The sequence below is a fragment of the Tachysurus fulvidraco genome, chromosome 11 (genome assembly GCF_022655615.1).
Source record: "Tachysurus fulvidraco isolate hzauxx_2018 chromosome 11, HZAU_PFXX_2.0, whole genome shotgun sequence".
Classification (NCBI taxonomy): Eukaryota; Metazoa; Chordata; class Actinopteri; order Siluriformes; family Bagridae; genus Tachysurus; species Tachysurus fulvidraco.
Window position 1 is genome coordinate 1,842,769 of NC_062528.1, and position 18,702 is coordinate 1,861,470.

The 18,702-nt window shown below is 41.7% G+C and overlaps 3 protein-coding genes across 3 annotated transcripts; all 3 read left to right on the plus strand.

Moving 5' to 3' along the window:
* Window positions 1-7,112: 7,112 nt before the first annotated feature.
* cldn8.2 (claudin 8.2) lies at window positions 7,113-9,143 on the plus strand. The gene has a single exon (XM_027138744.2). The coding sequence runs from the start codon at window positions 7,672-7,674 to the stop codon at window positions 8,560-8,562; it is 891 nt and encodes a 296-aa protein (XP_026994545.2). The 5' UTR covers window positions 7,113-7,671; the 3' UTR covers window positions 8,563-9,143.
* Window positions 9,144-11,104: 1,961 nt separating this feature from the next.
* On the plus strand, window positions 11,105-14,168 carry cldn8.1 (claudin 8.1). The gene is made up of 2 exons (XM_027138743.2): window positions 11,105-11,177; window positions 11,384-14,168. The coding sequence occupies exon 2, from the start codon at window positions 11,744-11,746 to the stop codon at window positions 12,644-12,646; it is 903 nt and encodes a 300-aa protein (XP_026994544.2). The 5' UTR covers window positions 11,105-11,177; window positions 11,384-11,743; the 3' UTR covers window positions 12,647-14,168.
* Window positions 14,169-15,641: 1,473 nt separating this feature from the next.
* Window positions 15,642-17,206, plus strand: LOC113637920 (claudin-8-like). Its single transcript, XM_027138867.2, has one exon. It carries the CDS (start codon window positions 16,077-16,079, stop codon window positions 17,091-17,093), a length of 1,017 nt encoding a protein of 338 aa, XP_026994668.2. The 5' UTR covers window positions 15,642-16,076; the 3' UTR covers window positions 17,094-17,206.
* Window positions 17,207-18,702: the final 1,496 nt, after the last annotated feature.

The window sequence follows — 18,702 nt, forward strand, 5'->3', positions numbered from 1 at the left end:
GTGACGTCACTCTCCACCCCGTTCCGTCCAAATCTCTCCAAACCGGTCGCGTTCGTTTGTGCTCGATATGTGCCGGTAAACTGTTACAAAAAGAATCTGGGCACCAGAAGAATGTTCTGCAGTAGAAAGGCATTTGAGAAGGTTCTTAGTGATGAATGAAGTACCAGGAAAGGAAGACTGTCAGCAGTGCATTGGTGCAGAACCTGAAGCCCTTGGAAGCAGAGAGTGGAAAGTGGTAAAATATCTCGTTAAAAACCGCATTGCTTCCCACAGGAGAAAATTACAACGAAAGATCGTAAGATTTGTCTAAACACTTTAATGTGTGTAATGTTAATGGTGTTTATTATTTTGTATTAGTGTTTTTGTAGATTTCTCATTGTTGTTCTGGAAGCTGTATGATTTTTCTTCTCCTGAAAGCTGTATATAACAACGGGTACACACAATGTTCTGGACCTGAATTTATGTGATCCTTACATTTATTATTTGTTCAGGTCCTGTGATCAGGATCACACCAGTGAAAGCTCATAGGTTTTGACAAAGCACACAGTGATTGGTGTGTTTCTATTATTTTGTATAGTTTTCACAGGGTTGATCTGAAAGCTGTATATTTTATTTACTTTTTTTTTTTGTACTGAAACTGCCTGCACACTATGTTCTAATTTATGTGGAACTGCCCTTTTTTAAATATAAATACATGCTTCTTGAGAAAAAAACCTGTTGTCAAGAGACTATTTTATGCCACGTTTGATGTAAAATATTACTTTTGGTTAGCCTGGCAAAGCCTGATTTTAACGCAGTATGGTGTTTGAGAAGATTCATTTGGAAATTCACCATGAATTTGGACGGGGGTCATTATCATCGTGTTCATACTCTGTCTAGTTATTGATGACAATCAACTTAGTTCAAACAAAGAAACCCTTAATATCTCCAAATTAGTTTTTTGGTCCTTGCTAAGCTATAAAAACTTGAAATATGTGTGTGTGTGTGTGTGTGTGTGTGTGTGTGTGCGTGTGTGTGAAACTGGACCTCACAAGGGTACCATGCTAGAAACTGGACCTCACAAGGGGCCAAAAACCTTTTTTTGAAAAAGTTTAGAATTTTATTAAATTGAAGTGATATTTGTGATTAGGAATTTTATTTGGTCATGCCTGAGTTGTAGAACGATTGGAAAGGGTGGGGACCCCATAAGGGTACAAAAATGACGTGGACCTCAGAATGTGAGAAATGTGAGAATGTGTTTGTTTTTGTTTTGGTTGTTTTTTTTTGTTTGTTTGTTTGTTTTTGGGGTTTTTTGGGTGGGGGTGGAAGTGGCGCAAGAAATACATTAGCTTTAAGTTTTACTTCCTTTTTTCACAGAACTTTTCCTAAATACTTGGAAATAACTCTCATTTGTCTCTTTGTGTTTTAAACACAAACTAATGTGTAATACAGATACAGACAGAACACGAGGAAAATACAACATACACACTAACGCGCGCACACACATTCACACTCGCGGCACTCACACACACATTCACACTCGCGCGCACACACACATTCACACACATTCAAACACGCAGACACACAAACACAAACTCTGACACACACACAGTTACACAGTCTTACACACACACATACAGAGTTACTCAGTAATAAACACATATCTACGGTGGCCGAGAAGTGCAAAACACATTAACAAATCCGAAAACACAACGACAAGTCAGACAACCTGGAAACGGTAGGTATAGTTTTGCGAATGGAAACTTACCGATCATTGGACGAGACACCTGTCAATCACCTGTATATCTTGAATGACAGGTCTCTTGTACAATGATCGGTAAGTTTCCTTTCACAAACTATACCTAACTTTTCCGGGTTGTCTGAATCGGTGCACGAAACACGTTAACAAATCCGAAAACACAACGAGAATTCAGACAACGCAGAAAAGGTTGGTCTAGTTTGTGATTGGAACACTTAGAGATCATTGGACAAGACACCTGTCACTCAAGGTATACATGCAGTACAGCAGTCTGTAGCAAATGTCGTTTGGAAAACTAGTCCCGTCCGAATAGGGCTATAGACTGTGTTAGTGTGTATTAGTGTTTTTGTCAACTTTTAGATTATGTGTGTGTGTGTGTGTGTGTGTGTGTGTGTGTGTGTGTGTGTGTGTGTGTTTGTGTCAGAGGTGGGAGTAAAAATACTTCGTTACTGTACTTGAGTAAATGTTTCTGGTACTATTTATTTTTCGGACAACTTTTTACTTTTACTCATTACATTTTGACACAAATATCTGTACTTTTTACTTCTTACATTTTCAAAACGGACTCGTTACTTTTAGTATTGTTTCTTCTCACTGAGCGCTGTTTCGTGTTGTGTTTTAAACACGAACTAATGTGTAATATAGATACAGACAGAACACGAGGAGAATACAACACACACAACTAACGCACAAACACACACACACACACACACACACACACACACATATAAATAACTGTGTTTCTTCTATATGACAGTAGATGGCGACATCAAAATAATTTTATGGATCTTTTCAGCTGGAAGGAATCAGTGAGCTTCTACATGAACATCACCCAGATGTTACCTCACATTAGAGGTCTACACGGGTCCACTTAGATCCGAAAACCCGAGGTCCGACTCGGGTAATTTAAAATGGATGTGTTTTTACCGGACGGACTCGAGAAGTCCCGAACTACTATATCTCGTGTGTTTGCATCGACTCGAGTCCTTTTCTCAACCTCTCCTCTGTTTGCCAAGATCGCTTGCGACGTGTGGCTTGCGACGTGTGGCTGGCGACGTGCGGCTGGGGACGTGCGGCTGGGGACGTGCGGCTGGGGACGTGCGGCTGGGGACGTGCGGCTGGGGACGTGCGGCTGCTGATGTGCGGCTGGTGACGTGCGGCTGGGGACGTGCGGCTGGGGACGTGCGGCTGGTGACGTGCGGCTGGTGACGTGCGGCTGGTGACGTGCGGCTGGTGACATGTGGCTTGCGATGTGTGGCTCGCGGTAAGCTAATTTTCGTTGAAACAGACCTGTCAATCAATTGTGAATCCACTCTGTTACTTTAGTGTAGATTTCTGCAACATTCTTCTCCAGTCGGTTTAAAAAAAATGCCAACGGGTCGGACTCGGGTCTAATTTTTTCGGGTTTGTCTCGGGTCGGGTCTTTCTTAAAAAAAAAAATTGCACATTGGGTTCGGGTAAAAAGTGCTTCGGGTCACTTCGGGTCAGGTACGTTTCTTTAGACCCGAGAAGACGTCTACCTCACACATCTGCTCAGAAACCTGGGGATTTGTTTATTATTAAGAAACTCTGGTGTCAGCAAAGCTGTACGATTTCCTGTCATTTCATTATCGCTGTTACAACAAAACTCATAACAGTCATAAAAAACTCATTGTTTTGCAGAAATTTCTCAAGTGGAATTTACAAGAATTTTACTGCGAGAAAATGAAGTGCTAAGACACACACACACACACACACACATACACACATGCACACACACTCACTCACTCACACACACACACACACACACACACACACACACACACACACTCACTCACTGACACACACACTCACACACACACATACAAACTCACTTACACACACACTCACTTACACACACACTCACTTACACACACACTCACTTACACACACACACACACACACAAACACACACTCACAAACACACACAAACACATACACACACAAAATACACACATAGAAAACACACACTCATACAAGACACACACGCACACACACACATACAAGCACACAGTCACACACACACACATACATACAAAACACACACACATAAAAACACACACACACACATACAAGCACACAGTCACACACATACACACACATACAAGCACACAGTCACACACACACACATACATACAAAACACACACACATACACAACACACACCAAAACCTAAAAACAAAGGGTTAGGGTTATAAGAAAACACCAAAACACAGTAACACAATCTAATATACACATAAAAACACACAGTAAAACACAAACAGATTATAAGCACAAATACCAACACACACACACACACACACACACACACACACACACACACACACACACACACACACACACACACACACACACACACACACACACACAGTGTAATACACACTAGTACACTAACACACAGTAATAGACAGTTAAACCCACAGATCTAATGGGTTTAAAAACAACTACACAACAACAATCACACAGCAATAAACTAATACACAATAATAATAATAATAATAATAATAATAATAATAATAATAATAATAATAATAATAATATACACAATTACACACAGTAACACAAATACACATAGTAAAACTATAAAACTCTAAAACCCAATAATACACTCCTAACATACACACTACTAAACACTTTCATATATGAGGATGAAGAAACACACACACACACACACACACACACACACACACACACACACACACACACACACACACACACACACAAACAAAACATAAAATACTGAGGTATTTTCAGCAGATGAGGAAGAGAGCTTTGTGTGTGTGTGTGTGTGTGTGTGTGTGTGTGTGTGTGTGTGTGTGTGTGTTTCTGTATGAAACCCAGGCAGTCAGTGCCATTTCAGTAGTCCGACAGGTTGGACAGGTTTGTGGGTTTCTGTCAACACACACCACAGGCTTGCTGTCGCGTCCTACTTCATCTCTTAGGCCTTGACACCAACACAACTGTTACACTGATCTTATATTACACACATTCTTCACAATGAGGAAGATCTTTCCCGATATCACAGGATCCTAAATGTCTCCAGCACCATCGTGTCCTGACGTGTGTCACTCCTCTTCCACCTTTCCAACATTTACAATAACTCTATTTCATTAAACATTACATTTTTATCCATTTAGAGTCACACAGAAGGTTCTGGACGTTCAGTTCGACCGTAAGAACTGCAGCTTGTCAGGTTTTACTTCTTGAGAATCCTTAAAGAAAGAAACATCTCTCATGGAAGACTTCAGCAAAACAATGGTTTATTGTTTATCAGGTGAGTCGAACACACGAGTCCCCCTGTGAATGGTTCCCATAGGAACAACAACCTCCTGGATGACGGTTTCGTAAATCGGAATTTCTGACGACGGCCCTAAACTCAGAAATGGACTCTTTGGGTCACACGATCCGGAAGTGTGGATTTAAGGCTGCGGAATACAAGTAACCTGAAAAAAATGCAGGAAGTGTTGACACACTAATACACACTCTTACCATACACACAACAGTACACGGTAATATTTATGGAAATAGATCTATAAAAACAACACACACACACACACACACACAGAATGCTATATACAAACAACTAAAACACTAACACAGTCTAACGTACAGATAATAATACAACAAACACGATAACAAACACACACCAACTCTGAAAAAACACTAAATACACCCTCACACACACAGCATACTATACAAAGACACATTATATACACACAAGGAGCACACACACACACACACACACACACACACACACACACACACACACACACACACACACACACACACACACACATCTTCACATAAACACACACGTTCTTACAGTCAGGAAGATTTCCAGATTTTAAATTGGTATTGTTGGCAAATTGAGAAAACTCCTATACACTCCTACACACTGTTACACACTCCTACACACTCCTACACACTGTTACACACTCCTATACACTCCTACACACTGTTACACACTCCTACACACTGCTACACACTCCTACACACTGCTACACACTCCTACACACTCCTACACACTGTTACACACTCCTACACACTGCTACACACTCCTACACACTGCTACACACTGCTACACACTGCTATACACTGTTACACACTCCTATACACTGTTACACACTCCTACACACTGTTACACACTCCTACACACTCCTACACACTCCTACACACTGTTACACACTCCTACACACTGCTACACACTCCTACACACTGCTACACACTCCTACACACTCCTACACACTGTTACACACTCCTACACACTGCTACACACTCCTACACACTGCTACACACTGCTACACACTGCTATACACTGTTACACACTCCTATACACTGTTACACACTCCTACACACTGTTACACACTCCTACACACTCCTACACACTCCTACACACTGCTACACACTCCTACACACTGCTACACACTCCTACACACTGTTACACACTCCTACACACTCCTACACACTGCTACACACTCCTACACACTGCTACACACTGCTACACACTGTTACACACTCCTACACACTCATACACACTGTTACACACTCCTACACACTGCTACACACTCCTACACACTGTTACACACTCCTACACACTCCTACACACTGCTACACACTCCTACACACTGCTACACACTCCTACACACTGCTACACACTGCTACACACTCCTACACACTGCTACACACTGCTACACACTGCTACACACTGCTACACACTCCTACACACTTCTACACACCCTTACACACTCCTACACACTGCTACACACCCCTACACACTGCTACACACTCCTACACACCCCTACACACTCCTACACACTCCTACACACAGCTACACACTGCTACACACTCCTACACACTCCTACACACAGCTACACACTCCTACACAATGTTACACACTCCTACACACTGCTACACACTCCTACACACTGCTACACACCCCTACACACTCCCACACACCCCTACACACTCCTACACACAGCTACACACTGCTACACACTCCTACACACTGCTACACACTCCTACACACCCCTACACACTGCTACACACTGCTACACACAGCTACACACCCCTACACACTCCTACACACCCCTACACACTGCTACACACTCCTACACACCCCTACACACTGCTACACACCCCTACACACTGCTACACACAGCTACACACTGCTACACACTCCTACACACCCCTACACACTGCTACACACAGCTACACACTGCTACACACTGCTACACACCCCTACACACTGCTACACACTGCTACACACTGCTACACACCCCTACACACTCCTACACACTCCTACACACCCCTACACACCCCTACACACTCCTACACACTGCTAGCTTTAGCACTGACTCTTGATTCAAACTTTTTGCTGCATTTCCATTAAACTTTGACACCTTTAAAGGACAGGTAAAGATGTCCGGCCTTTTAAACTGCTTGGCTTGTTATTGTGTGAAAGAAAGCAAATAAATAGTACATTTTAAAAAATAAGTGGAAAATAAATGACAAAAAAATGATAAAATAAGAAAAAATAACATACCTGAATCCTGAGAAACTGACAGAAATCAACATAATGTAAGATGCATTAAATATATTTACAGAAATGACATACAGTGACGTTTGCACATGAAGAATAAAAAATCGAGCTATTTCATGTTAAATCCCAACAGAATCAACAAATGTGTAATATATTGTATGTATGGTGACTGTTTTAAGTGACCATCTCAACTCGAGCGTTGCTAAAACATCAAGAATTGTCAGTTCCCTCCTCTTTCATGCAGATAAACCTGTTGGAGCACATAGCATCCTTTGGGCATGATGTAAATGCTCTCGTTTGACTAGTCAGGTTTTCATTTGAGAGGCAGACAGAGACAAAGTAAGAGACTTCACCTTCTGTCCAACATCTCATCCACCATGTCCTACGTGGCCGGGTCGTACGCGGCTAAGTCGTACGCGGACAAAGCCTATGCCGACCGCTCGTACGCTGACAAATCGTACGCAGAGAGCGCTTACACGGGCTACGATGACGCAGCCAAGTCGGTATACGAAAAGCAGCTTCTGAAGGAAAAGAAGAAACGGAAAGAAGCGATGCACTGTGAAGTCGTCGCTCTCGTGATCGGATTCATCGGGTTAATCGGTGTCGCCGCCGTCACGGGTCTCCCTATGTGGAAGGTGACTGCGTTCATCGAGGAGAACATCATCGTTATGGAGACGCGTTGGGAAGGGTTATGGATGAACTGTTACCGCCAAGCCAACATCCGCATGCAGTGCAAAGTGTACGACTCCCTGCTCTTCCTACCTGCCGAGCTCCAGGCTGCCCGTGGCCTCATGTGCACCGCCGTGGCTTTGACGACAATCGCCTGTGTCGTCTCGACCGTAGGGATGAGGTGCACACGGCTTGTGGACTCGCGCCCACGTGTCAAACACGTCGTCTTGGTGTGTGGTGGATGTCTGTTCCTGGGAGGATGTATAGCCACCATCATTCCTGTCTCCTGGACGGCTAACGTCATCATCCGAGATTTTTACAACCCCCTGATAATTGACGCACAGCGGCGGGAGCTCGGCGAGGCGCTTTACATCGGCTGGGTCACCTCGGCGTTGTGTTTCATCGCCGGGGTGATACTTCTGTGCCGCCACGCACCAAGAATAGAAGACAAAGAAGACATTAGCTCTGTGTTGTACCGAGCCCAGTACACTCCAACCAACATGTATCAACCTGGATATTCCTACCAACCTGCTTACAACTACCAACCTGCTTACGCCTACCAACCACCGTCTGGTACCTACGTACCGTCTGCTTACTAAAGAATAGGAATGAAATTTTCTGTAGCTGTTTTGACCTCTTGTAATGAAATGTAATGGAACATGTACTCATCAGTGTATATAATGGACTCATCAGTGTATATAATGAATCATAGATTTCCTTTACAAAATATTACAAGAAGGCTGTTACATATTATTTTGATTTAATTGTTTCAATTGTTGTTTTATATAATTTTTTTTAAGTGAAGTTATTTTTTTCCAATGGATTTGACTTTGCGTAACGGACCGAACTGTAGCAACGAGCTCTCTGTGATCGTTTTAGTTAAATAACGTTCAGCACTAGATGTACAAATAAAATAAATAAATAAATAAATAACATCCGGGATGATTGGTCATGTGACCTGTTATGGACATCGAACACACACACACACACACACACACACACACACACACACACACACACACACACACACACACACACACACTATGAAGTTAACCAGCTCTTGAAAGCTCTTGTCAAAGTGTTTAAAACAATTTTTAATTTTCGATTAAGTACGTTTTGTTTTATATGTTTCGATGTTATAAATAAAATGATTCGATTGCATAAAGAACGAAGAATGTTATCGGTTATCAGTTGTTGTTTTTTTTACATCACAAAAATTTAAAATTAACCCTTTGTATGATGTTCGTAGTTTTGTTACTCATCCGGTGTTCGTGGGTCAGTTTGACCCGCTGCATTTTTTGGGTTTTTAATTCAACACAATCGAAAATTTTTGGTTAAAATACTCTAAAGATGTTTACTTCATCCCAATTACAAGCGATATAAACAGCATATTTATATATTTATATATTTATAATATATACAGCATGGTTAATATTTGCCCTTTACCTTTATTAACATCACATTTTTTAATTAAAGTGCTACTCGTTTTTTTGTTGTTTTTTAATAAAATGTAATAAAAAAAAGAAAATCCGATTTAATCAAGTTATGCGTGGAAAAAAAATCAACAAATTTACAAGGAAGCAAAGTTTTTCAAAACTATTTATGTTTATGGATACGAATCGTGTGGCTCTATGGTTCAAACACAATGGTGTAAGGTGTTTAAGTTGACTTTATCCTGATACCAAACTATAAAAATATTTACAGCAGCACTTCTGGATGAACCTGTTTGTGTGGTTTTACTGAAAAGGATCGTGATTGTTTGCAGTCATCTCTGACCCGTAGACACACCTGTGACTCCAAACGTACATGCGGAAATCTAACCACAGCAAGAAAGGGTCATCTACTGTATAAATATTATGTGCGGTGTCGACTGGGACAAACTGTTACGAAAGTGTTGGTTGGGTTGAGTCCCTTTGGTAATGATCGAATTGCAAAAGAGGAAGGGAATCTGCATCAAGAGAGGATATGAAACTACAGCGATATGTTTACCTGATATACCTAACCAGTCTGTTAGGAACCTAACCCAGTACAAAGTCTTTATTCAGAATGAATATGTCCTACATGAGTATGAACATAGATGGGAATAATAGATGCATTATTTTTGTCTTTTAAAGAAACTTGCCACAACGTGTCTGGTTGAGTCTAGACGTTGCATCAGGACCGGGATCTCATGATACTATAAAAAAAAGTCATGCAAATGGAAAGTTTTACTGTGACATGGATGCGAGTGAAGGGTCAGATATGAACTTTCTCATGGACTGGATAGGAAGTGAATTTACACACTATGCTAACGTAACATAACTTTTTCTCTAAAGACAAAAAAACATATTAGAAAGCGAGCAATGCCGCGAGCGAGGTGCCAAAACTTATGTTTTTCATAAGTATTGGCACCTCGCTCGCGGCATTGCTCGCTTTCTAATATGTTTTTTCTCTAAAGTGAGCAATGCCATCATCGAGGTGCCAAAACGTATGTTTTTCATAAGTTTTGGCACCTCAATCACTGCATTGCTCACTTTTTATGTTTTTTCTCTAAAGTAAGCAATGCCATCATCGAGGTGCCAAAACTTGTGTTTTTCATAAGTTTTGGCACCTCGATCACGGCATTGCTCACTTTCTAATGTTTTTTTTTCTCTAAAGAGAGCAATGCTGTGATCGAGGTGCCAAAACATGTTTTTCATAAGTTTTGGCACCTCGGTCACGGCATTGCTCACTTTCTAATATGTTTTTTTTTTCTCTAAAGACAAAAAAAACTAATTAGAAAGTGAGAAATGCCATTATTGAGGTGCCAAAACTTATGAAAAACATCCATTTAAGGCAGGAATCAAACCCCCAACCCCTTCAGGCATGAGGAAAACAAGCTACCCACCAAGCCATGCACATCTGAGAGATTGTAATGAGTTAAATAAATTGAAATGACTCAAGTTCCTTAGCCCTAGCGCCGTCCCCGGTGAGCAGTAAGTATTGTTCGTCAAGTCAAGATGCTGTCATTCTGACTCCCTGTTAAAGGAAACACAGCTTACAGAATCACATCATGCCTTTCAAGATGATCCATGTGGACTTTAAGGGCAAATACTGTACAGCAGGTCTACCGGTGAAGCCGAAATTAACAAGTAACCTGAATTTTAATGTTTAACGGTGCAGTCATCCACAAGTCCACTGCTGACGGGTATCATGTTTAATATGACTCTTTAACATGACTCTGAGTTCGGAGAAGGTAATAGTGTGTGACAGAAATTGAAGAAATAGGATTTATATACCTCTAGAGTCAAACTTTACACGTCTCCCTACTGGTCAATTTGTCTAAAATGTCATTAAAGCCCGTAATCCGTAAAGCCTGTGTTAATATTTGACAACAGCTCAGCGTATAAGGTTCTGCAAAAACAACGACCTCAAGGTGAGTCTGTATGTGTTTGTTTTCAGGCTCCCCAGGCATCAGAGGTGGATTTGACTAGCTGCTTTCTGCCCCTCCCTCACCAGCAGGTGAAAATGAGATCAGCAGAGAAGGGTACGATTTCACAGCAACCACCTGGAAATCCCGCCCATCCTTGACTTCATTACTGAGTCGAAGGGGCAGGGAGCAAGTGCACACAACTCATCCACTGGGACTGCTTCAGCACCTGAATACGAATCTCAGCAAGAGAGAAAGAGAGAAAGAGCACAGAAAGGAGCCTACTCCAGGAGAATGATCAACTGTTTGATCCATTCAGACTGAACGTTGGGCCAAGCATCTACTGTATCTCCTGAACCACAAGCAGATCAAGCTAGGAAGCTAGAGCTGAGATGGCAGGCCAGCCGATGGAGCTAGCAGCCCTTGTGCTGTCTTTGTTGGGATTAATTGGTGTATCGGCCAGCACGGGGATGCCCATGTGGCGCGTGACTGCATTTATTGGAGAGAACATTATTGTGATGGAGACTCGTTACGAGGGCTTGTGGATGAACTGTTTCCGGCAGGCCAACATTCGGATGCAGTGCAAGGTCTACGATTCCCTCCTGGCCCTCACACCTGATCTCCAGGCTGCCCGAGGCCTCATGTGCTGCTCAGTGGCTCTGGCTGCCATTGGCCTATTGGTGGCCATAACAGGGATGAAATGCACTGCATGTATACAAGGAAATGACCGTGGAAAACGCATGGTTCTTATTGTTGCGGGCTCGTTTATTATCATAGCCTGCTTCTGTTGCATCATTCCTGTCTCCTGGACTGGCAACGTGATCATACGGGATTTCTACAACCCCCTCCTGATCGACGCCCAGAGAAGGGAGCTTGGCGAGGCGCTTTACATCGGGTGGGTTTCCTCGGCACTGCTTTTCGTCGGCGGATGTATCTTTGCGTTCTGCGGTGGGTCTGGTGAGAAACGACCCGAGCAGACTCGCTACGCTTACAACAGGGATGTTCCATACGTGGCGTACCAACCTCAACCGCAACCACTGATGTATCAGCCCCGGTCTCCAGCTGCCTATAGTTTCGCTTCCAGAGAACCGTCTATCATCCAGACATCTACTCAATCATCCAGACACCAGAGCTTTATCCAGCCATCAAGGCAGCAGAGCTTCATCGAGCCATCCAGGGAGCAGAGCTTCATCCAGCCATCCAGGGAGCAGAGCTTCATCCAGCCATCCAGGCAGCAGAGCTTCATCCAGCCATCCAGGCAGCTGTCAGGTCGTAGCGGCGTTGCCTATCTATAAAAACGATCGGATAAACACAAACTAACAACAAAATGCGGGACGGGAAAAGGTCAGAGGATGTGGTTACTAGATCCAGTCAATATGTGAATGTATATCCTTGTTTACTGCAGTATAAATGGACTAAACTCATTGCACAGCTTTCTATGACTTGACCGTCGATCTTTTGTCGATCATAAAAAATCAACATAAAAAATGTCTACTTCTAGTTCTATGACCTGAGCACCTGAGATTAATTTTTGTTATTTTGTGTTTGTTTGTTTGTTTTTTCCCACAAATTAGCATATTGTTAGCAATTTTATTGTCAAATTGAACTGTTTTTTTTTTAATGCGGGTAAAAAAACAAATCCTTTGTACAATAAAAAAGTAAGCTCTTTTTTTTATTTCTGTATACGGATGTGGATAGAAGGTCGAGACAGCTCATTTGCATGCGATAATGTTTACCAATCTCTTTGTCCCTTTGTGTGCTCCGGCGTCTTGGTGATCTGCGTGCCCAGAGGCTCCCTTGTGAAATGTGAGCCAATGAGCATACGTTGTCTTAAACCAGACACACCTTTTATATCCACACAAACTTTAAAACTGAAGCAGAACAAGGACAACAAACATCTAATAAACCTTCACATTCGCTTGGCATTGTAACTGTGCACATTTTTCATTGACCAGAGAACAGGTTTGATGCTGAATCACGATAACAAAAGCAGAAGCATCACATCACGGATAAACTTCTCCAGCTCTAAATGTTCCTATCTACTACTGGAAGTCCTGGAAACCACTGTTTTTTTTTGTTGTTGTTGTTTTTTTTGTTGTTTTTCTAAATCATTTCAAAAATGTTTTATTTGCTGAAAACTGTGTATAAATATATTTTACACAAATTCTGTCTGGTTTTATCTGTTCATAAAGACTTCATAACGTACAGAAGTAATGTCATTACTTGGTACACTAATGTTTTATGGTCACTCGAGCTCAACTGGGCGTTAGCACCGAGATCGTTCGCTAACTACATAGTTATTGATTAAATCAAAGGAGGGAAAGAAATTTAGAGAAATGGTTGATTTATTAGAATTATTAATCCCAGTAAGGATTTAAAGGCAAGCTGAAGAGAAGCCGAGGACCGAGAGGGCGAACAGACGCGAGTGGAAGAACTGGAAAAAGGGAAATTAGCGGCTTTGCATATTTCAGAGGCGAGGCAAATGAGGAATAGGTGGAATCGGGCCTTCACTAAACAATGGCTGTTTATGCTCAGGGAATGCCTGTTTATTAGGTACATCTACAATATGGATCACTTTGTAGGTAAACAGTTGCTCATACGGATGGAAATGTTTATCACTGAGCATCACTAGACCTGAAATAAAGGTGTAAATAAACGATGACATGTTTGCTGACAGATTTACATATGCAATTAGTGTAAAATCAGTCAGTCTTACAGTAAAAATAATATCGCCATGGTTACACTCAGGGTGGTTCTAGGATTTCATCTTTAGGGGTTTTAGCCCTCAGTGAGAATTTAAAAAAAGAAGAGTTTTATATTATATATTATATGACTACATAGTAAGCCAAAAGTTATGGTGTTATATATATAAAATGTCCATATGAATGCAATCATTAATATATATATATATATATATATATATATATATATATATATATATATATATATATATATATATATATATTCACAAGACAAAGACCAAATCAATAAATGTTATTTTTATTTAATATTGAATGGATATTGTTTTGTTTGTGCTATCAAGAATAGTGAAATTTCACTGGTATTGGTATAACTCATTTTTTTTTTGTCACCACAGTACTGTATATATACTACAGCTACACACACATCTGTGTACATCAAGTTCACTGCTATAGCAGGAACGTGCAGCGTTTATAACTATACCTCCGACAAACCTTTACTTGTAAGATGATATAAAATACATCCTCACGATACATACAGTACATTTAAAAAGAAATGTCTCCGATTAACATACAATTCAATTTTCATTTGAAAAACGCTTTTGTGGGAGAAACGGACACAAAACACAACCTTGCAAACAATTTGAACACAAATAGCAGAACACTGTACAACCTCAGGAGTGCCAAATTCCCTGGATTTGTGAAAATTCTTTGCAGTTAATTTGTATAAAATAGCTTCTATGACCGCCTTTGTGGCTTTTCGACGATTAACGTTCTAGATAAACGCCTCCGGCTCTGACTGACTCTGTTTTTCTCCATTCAAATAAAGCAGACAGCCGATGACGCATTTTTGAAAGACTACAACGGACGTGTGTAAAAGCAAAGTAAAAAAAATTGCTCTAGGATCAAACTCTCACTCACTCATCTTCTAGCGCCTATCCAAACTTCTCGGGTGACGGGGAGCCTGTGCCTATCTCAGGTGCCATCGGGCATTGAGGCAGGATACACCCTGGATGGAGTGCCAACCCATCACAGGGCACACACACACTCTAATTCACTCACACACTCACACACTACGGACAATTTTCCAGAGATGCCAATCAACCTACCATGCATGTCTTTGGACCGGGGGAGGAAACCGGAGTACCCGGAAGAAAACCCCGAGGCACGGGGAGAACATGCAAACTCCACACACACAAGGCGGAGGCGGGAATCGAACCCCCAACCCTGGAGGTGTGAGGCAAACGTGCTAACCACTAAGCCGCCGTGCGCCCCCACACATGTCCTGCATTTTAAGGTAATTTTTATTTATTTTTTTTAAACCAAGATTGGATTTATTTCTTTCCCCCGAGGTCCTTTGCACACAAAGAATTTGTCAAAAACATGCATCTTCGCTCTAGAGGGTAATATGAGTACATCTGGTACACAAGGTCAGTAGGCATGTGATTAATATGTCCATAACCCACATAAATAAGAACAAACATGAAGTCAGCACGAACCCTCATCATCCTGAACCAATCGCAAAAGGACAAATGCTTCCCATAACAGAGAGAGAGAGAGAGAGAGAGAGAGAGAGAGAGAGAGAGAGAGAGAGAGAGAGAGAGAGAGAGAGAGCAAACTCTGCATTCATCAGTCGTTTGCTCCATTCAGCTGTACTGGGTATGAAGATGACTTTTTAATGTGGGATGCACACGAATCCAGAGGCATAACAACTTGTTCGGGACCAACAGGAAGGTGCCGTCGAAGAGTGACGTCTCCTGGTTTCTCCTCAGGCGGGATAAGTCTTTCTCATGAAGAACTGGAACATACTGGATTTTGAATCACTCAGGTAATCGATTATTTGGCTATATTTACAGTCCAGAACTTGCCTTATAATATTATCTGGAGCTGAGGCAGTGACACCCTGCATGCGATCGTGTACGAGAAACTTTGGTCAGCACCTGTGGGAGTTTACAGACCTTAAGTGACCCTGGTTTCTGGATACTGTGATCTTTTGATACTGCTCAGGTGAAAGAGTGTGCAAACGATGGTTGAAAGTGTGGGTGAGCTCATAGGCTTTTGCCTGGGCTTTGTGGGTCTGATTGGGGCATCAACCGTCACGGGTCTCCCCATGTGGAAGGTGACCGCGTTCATCCAGGAGAACATCATCGTCATGGAGACACGCTGGGAAGGTTTATGGATGAACTGTTACCGCCAGGCCAACATACGCATGCAGTGCAAAGTGTACGACTCGGTGCTCTACCTGCCTCCCGAACTCCAGGCTGCTCGAGGTCTGATGTGCTGCTCGGTTGCGTTGAGCTTTCTGGGATTGGTCTTTTCTGTGCCAGGCTTGCGCTGCATTTCCTGTTTTCCTGACAATACAAGGGTTAAATCTCTGATTATCGTAGTCGCTGGCTCAATGGAGATCATGGCTGCCATTTGTGTCCTCATTCCTGTATCCTGGACAGCTCATACCATCATCCAGGACTTTTATAACCCGCTGTTACTCGATGCTCAACGCAGGGAACTTGGTGAAGCCCTTTACATTGGCTGGGTCACTGCATTCATCCTCTGCGCCTCTGGTGTTGTCTTCCTTGCATGCCGGAGCTACCAATCAAACAACAATCAGCCTGTTTATGCACCTTATAGATTAAAGACAACACATTTCCAATACCCCACTCCAACGCCAAGCTCAATCAGCTCAATTTCCCATCAGCCCCTGCTCCTGAATCACCACAGCTTTTCTTCTCAGCAGCCGTCTCCACTGGTGTACAACGTCCTTGCGACACCCCCTGGTGGACAAACACAACTCTACAATGTTCCTGTTGTTTATCCTGCTAACATCATGCCTGTTCAGCATCATCCATCTCTGCACAGCTCGCACGACTCAAGGAGAATCTCTACTCACTCGAGTCTTCGTTCCACACCTCCTGCTGCAGGGTATGATGGGAACTTTGGCACTGTTGTACAGCCCACTTTCCCTTTTCCTACGATGTACAACGAGAAGAATACCGGATCACCTCAGCACTCCAGTACACACTCAAGCTCAGGAGTGTATATTTGAACACAAAGCTTAAATAAACACATTCTGTGAACATAATTCTGTAAAAATTAGCACTAAGACTTTAAATTCATTAGCTATCAAACACTAATAAAAAATAAATCGTTGAATCGATCTCTGGAGCATTTAAAGCGTCTTTGATTTTAGTCCAAAATTGTAAAAACGGTCAGGGATGACAACAAATGTGAAGTAAAAAAGAAAACAGTATTTTTATCTTGGTATAATTACAATGAGAAACTTATGAAATAGCACTTGATCCAGCGCATCTTTTTTTTTTTACTGTGCACTCCGATGCTTGTTTCTACACACACCAGAGATGTCATGACTTGACTCGAGTCAGACTTAAGTCGCAAATTTGAGACTTGAGACTTGCTTGACAAATATTAAAAAAGACTCGACTTGACATTCATGACTTGAGACTTGACTCGGACTTGAGTTAAATTACTCAGAGATAGGGGACTCGACTTGACTTGAGTCAGACTTAAGTCGCAAATATGAGACTTGAGACTTGCTTGACAAATATTTAAAAAAGACTCGACTTGACTTCGACTTGACATTCATGACTTGAGACTTGACTCAGACTTGAGTTAAATGACTCAGAGATGGGAGACTCAACATGACTCGAGTCAGACTTAAGTCACAAATTTGAGACTTGAGACTTGCTTGACAAATATTAAAAAAAGACTCGTCTTGACTTCGACTTGACATTCATGACTTGAGACTTGACTCGTACTTGAGTTAAATGACTCAGAGATGGGGGACTCGACTTGACTCGAGTCAGACTTAAGTCGCAAATTTGAGACTTGAGACTTGCTTGACAAATATTAAAAAAAGTCTCCACTTGACATTCATGACTTACTTGTGACTTGCACACGTGTGACTTTCTCCCACCTCTGACACACACACGGTACTTGATAATGTCATAAAACCATAATGAGTGTACAGAATGTCACGTTTTCTAATTGCTGCTTCATTAATAAATGACACGCCTTAACATTTTATTCGTAATCGTCTCTGCTCATTTCCGAACAAAAAGTTCACAATGTTCTAATATTTTTCATCAGGGTGTTAATTGGATTTGTTTTCTTCGATGGAATCTCTTGCTTGTCATAATAAGACATTGTGCCGGTCAATGCATTAAATACTGGGGTGTAACGTGGCATTGATATAAATCATTTCATACAGTATATACAGTATGTTATATAAAAGTATCGAGGTGTTTCTTTACGGTACCATTTTTGTCTTATTAACTTCATGAAAGAAGGAAAAATTATTTCCCATTAATCCTCAAAGAGCTGTGATTGTGTGATTACGTTCGGCATCTCGTGATGTTTCCACAAATCTCTCAGTTTAGTTTTTCGCTCGATCCTGTTCCATAATCACGTAATAACGTAATCACTCTTATAAAATGTTTAGCATGAAACTCGTCCCAGGTTCACAGCAATTTAACTCACACTGATTTAATGAACATAGCTAACTACAGTAGTTTGATGCACTTCAAAGGCTTAGTGACCCACCCAGGCTGTGTTCCCACCTCACACCCAGTGTTCTCTGCATAATCCCCAGATCAGATGATGCTGAGGATGAAGATGTTCCCAAATTGTTGCTATTC

What these genes read in the sequence shown, in the direction of transcription:
- cldn8.2 (XM_027138744.2), top strand. Translation starts at nt 7,672, where the DNA reads ATGTCCTACGTGGCCGGGTCGTACGCGGCTAAGTCGTACGCGGACAAA.
- cldn8.1 (XM_027138743.2), top strand. Translation starts at nt 11,744, where the DNA reads ATGGCAGGCCAGCCGATGGAGCTAGCAGCCCTTGTGCTGTCTTTGTTG.
- LOC113637920 (XM_027138867.2), top strand. Translation starts at nt 16,077, where the DNA reads ATGGTTGAAAGTGTGGGTGAGCTCATAGGCTTTTGCCTGGGCTTTGTG.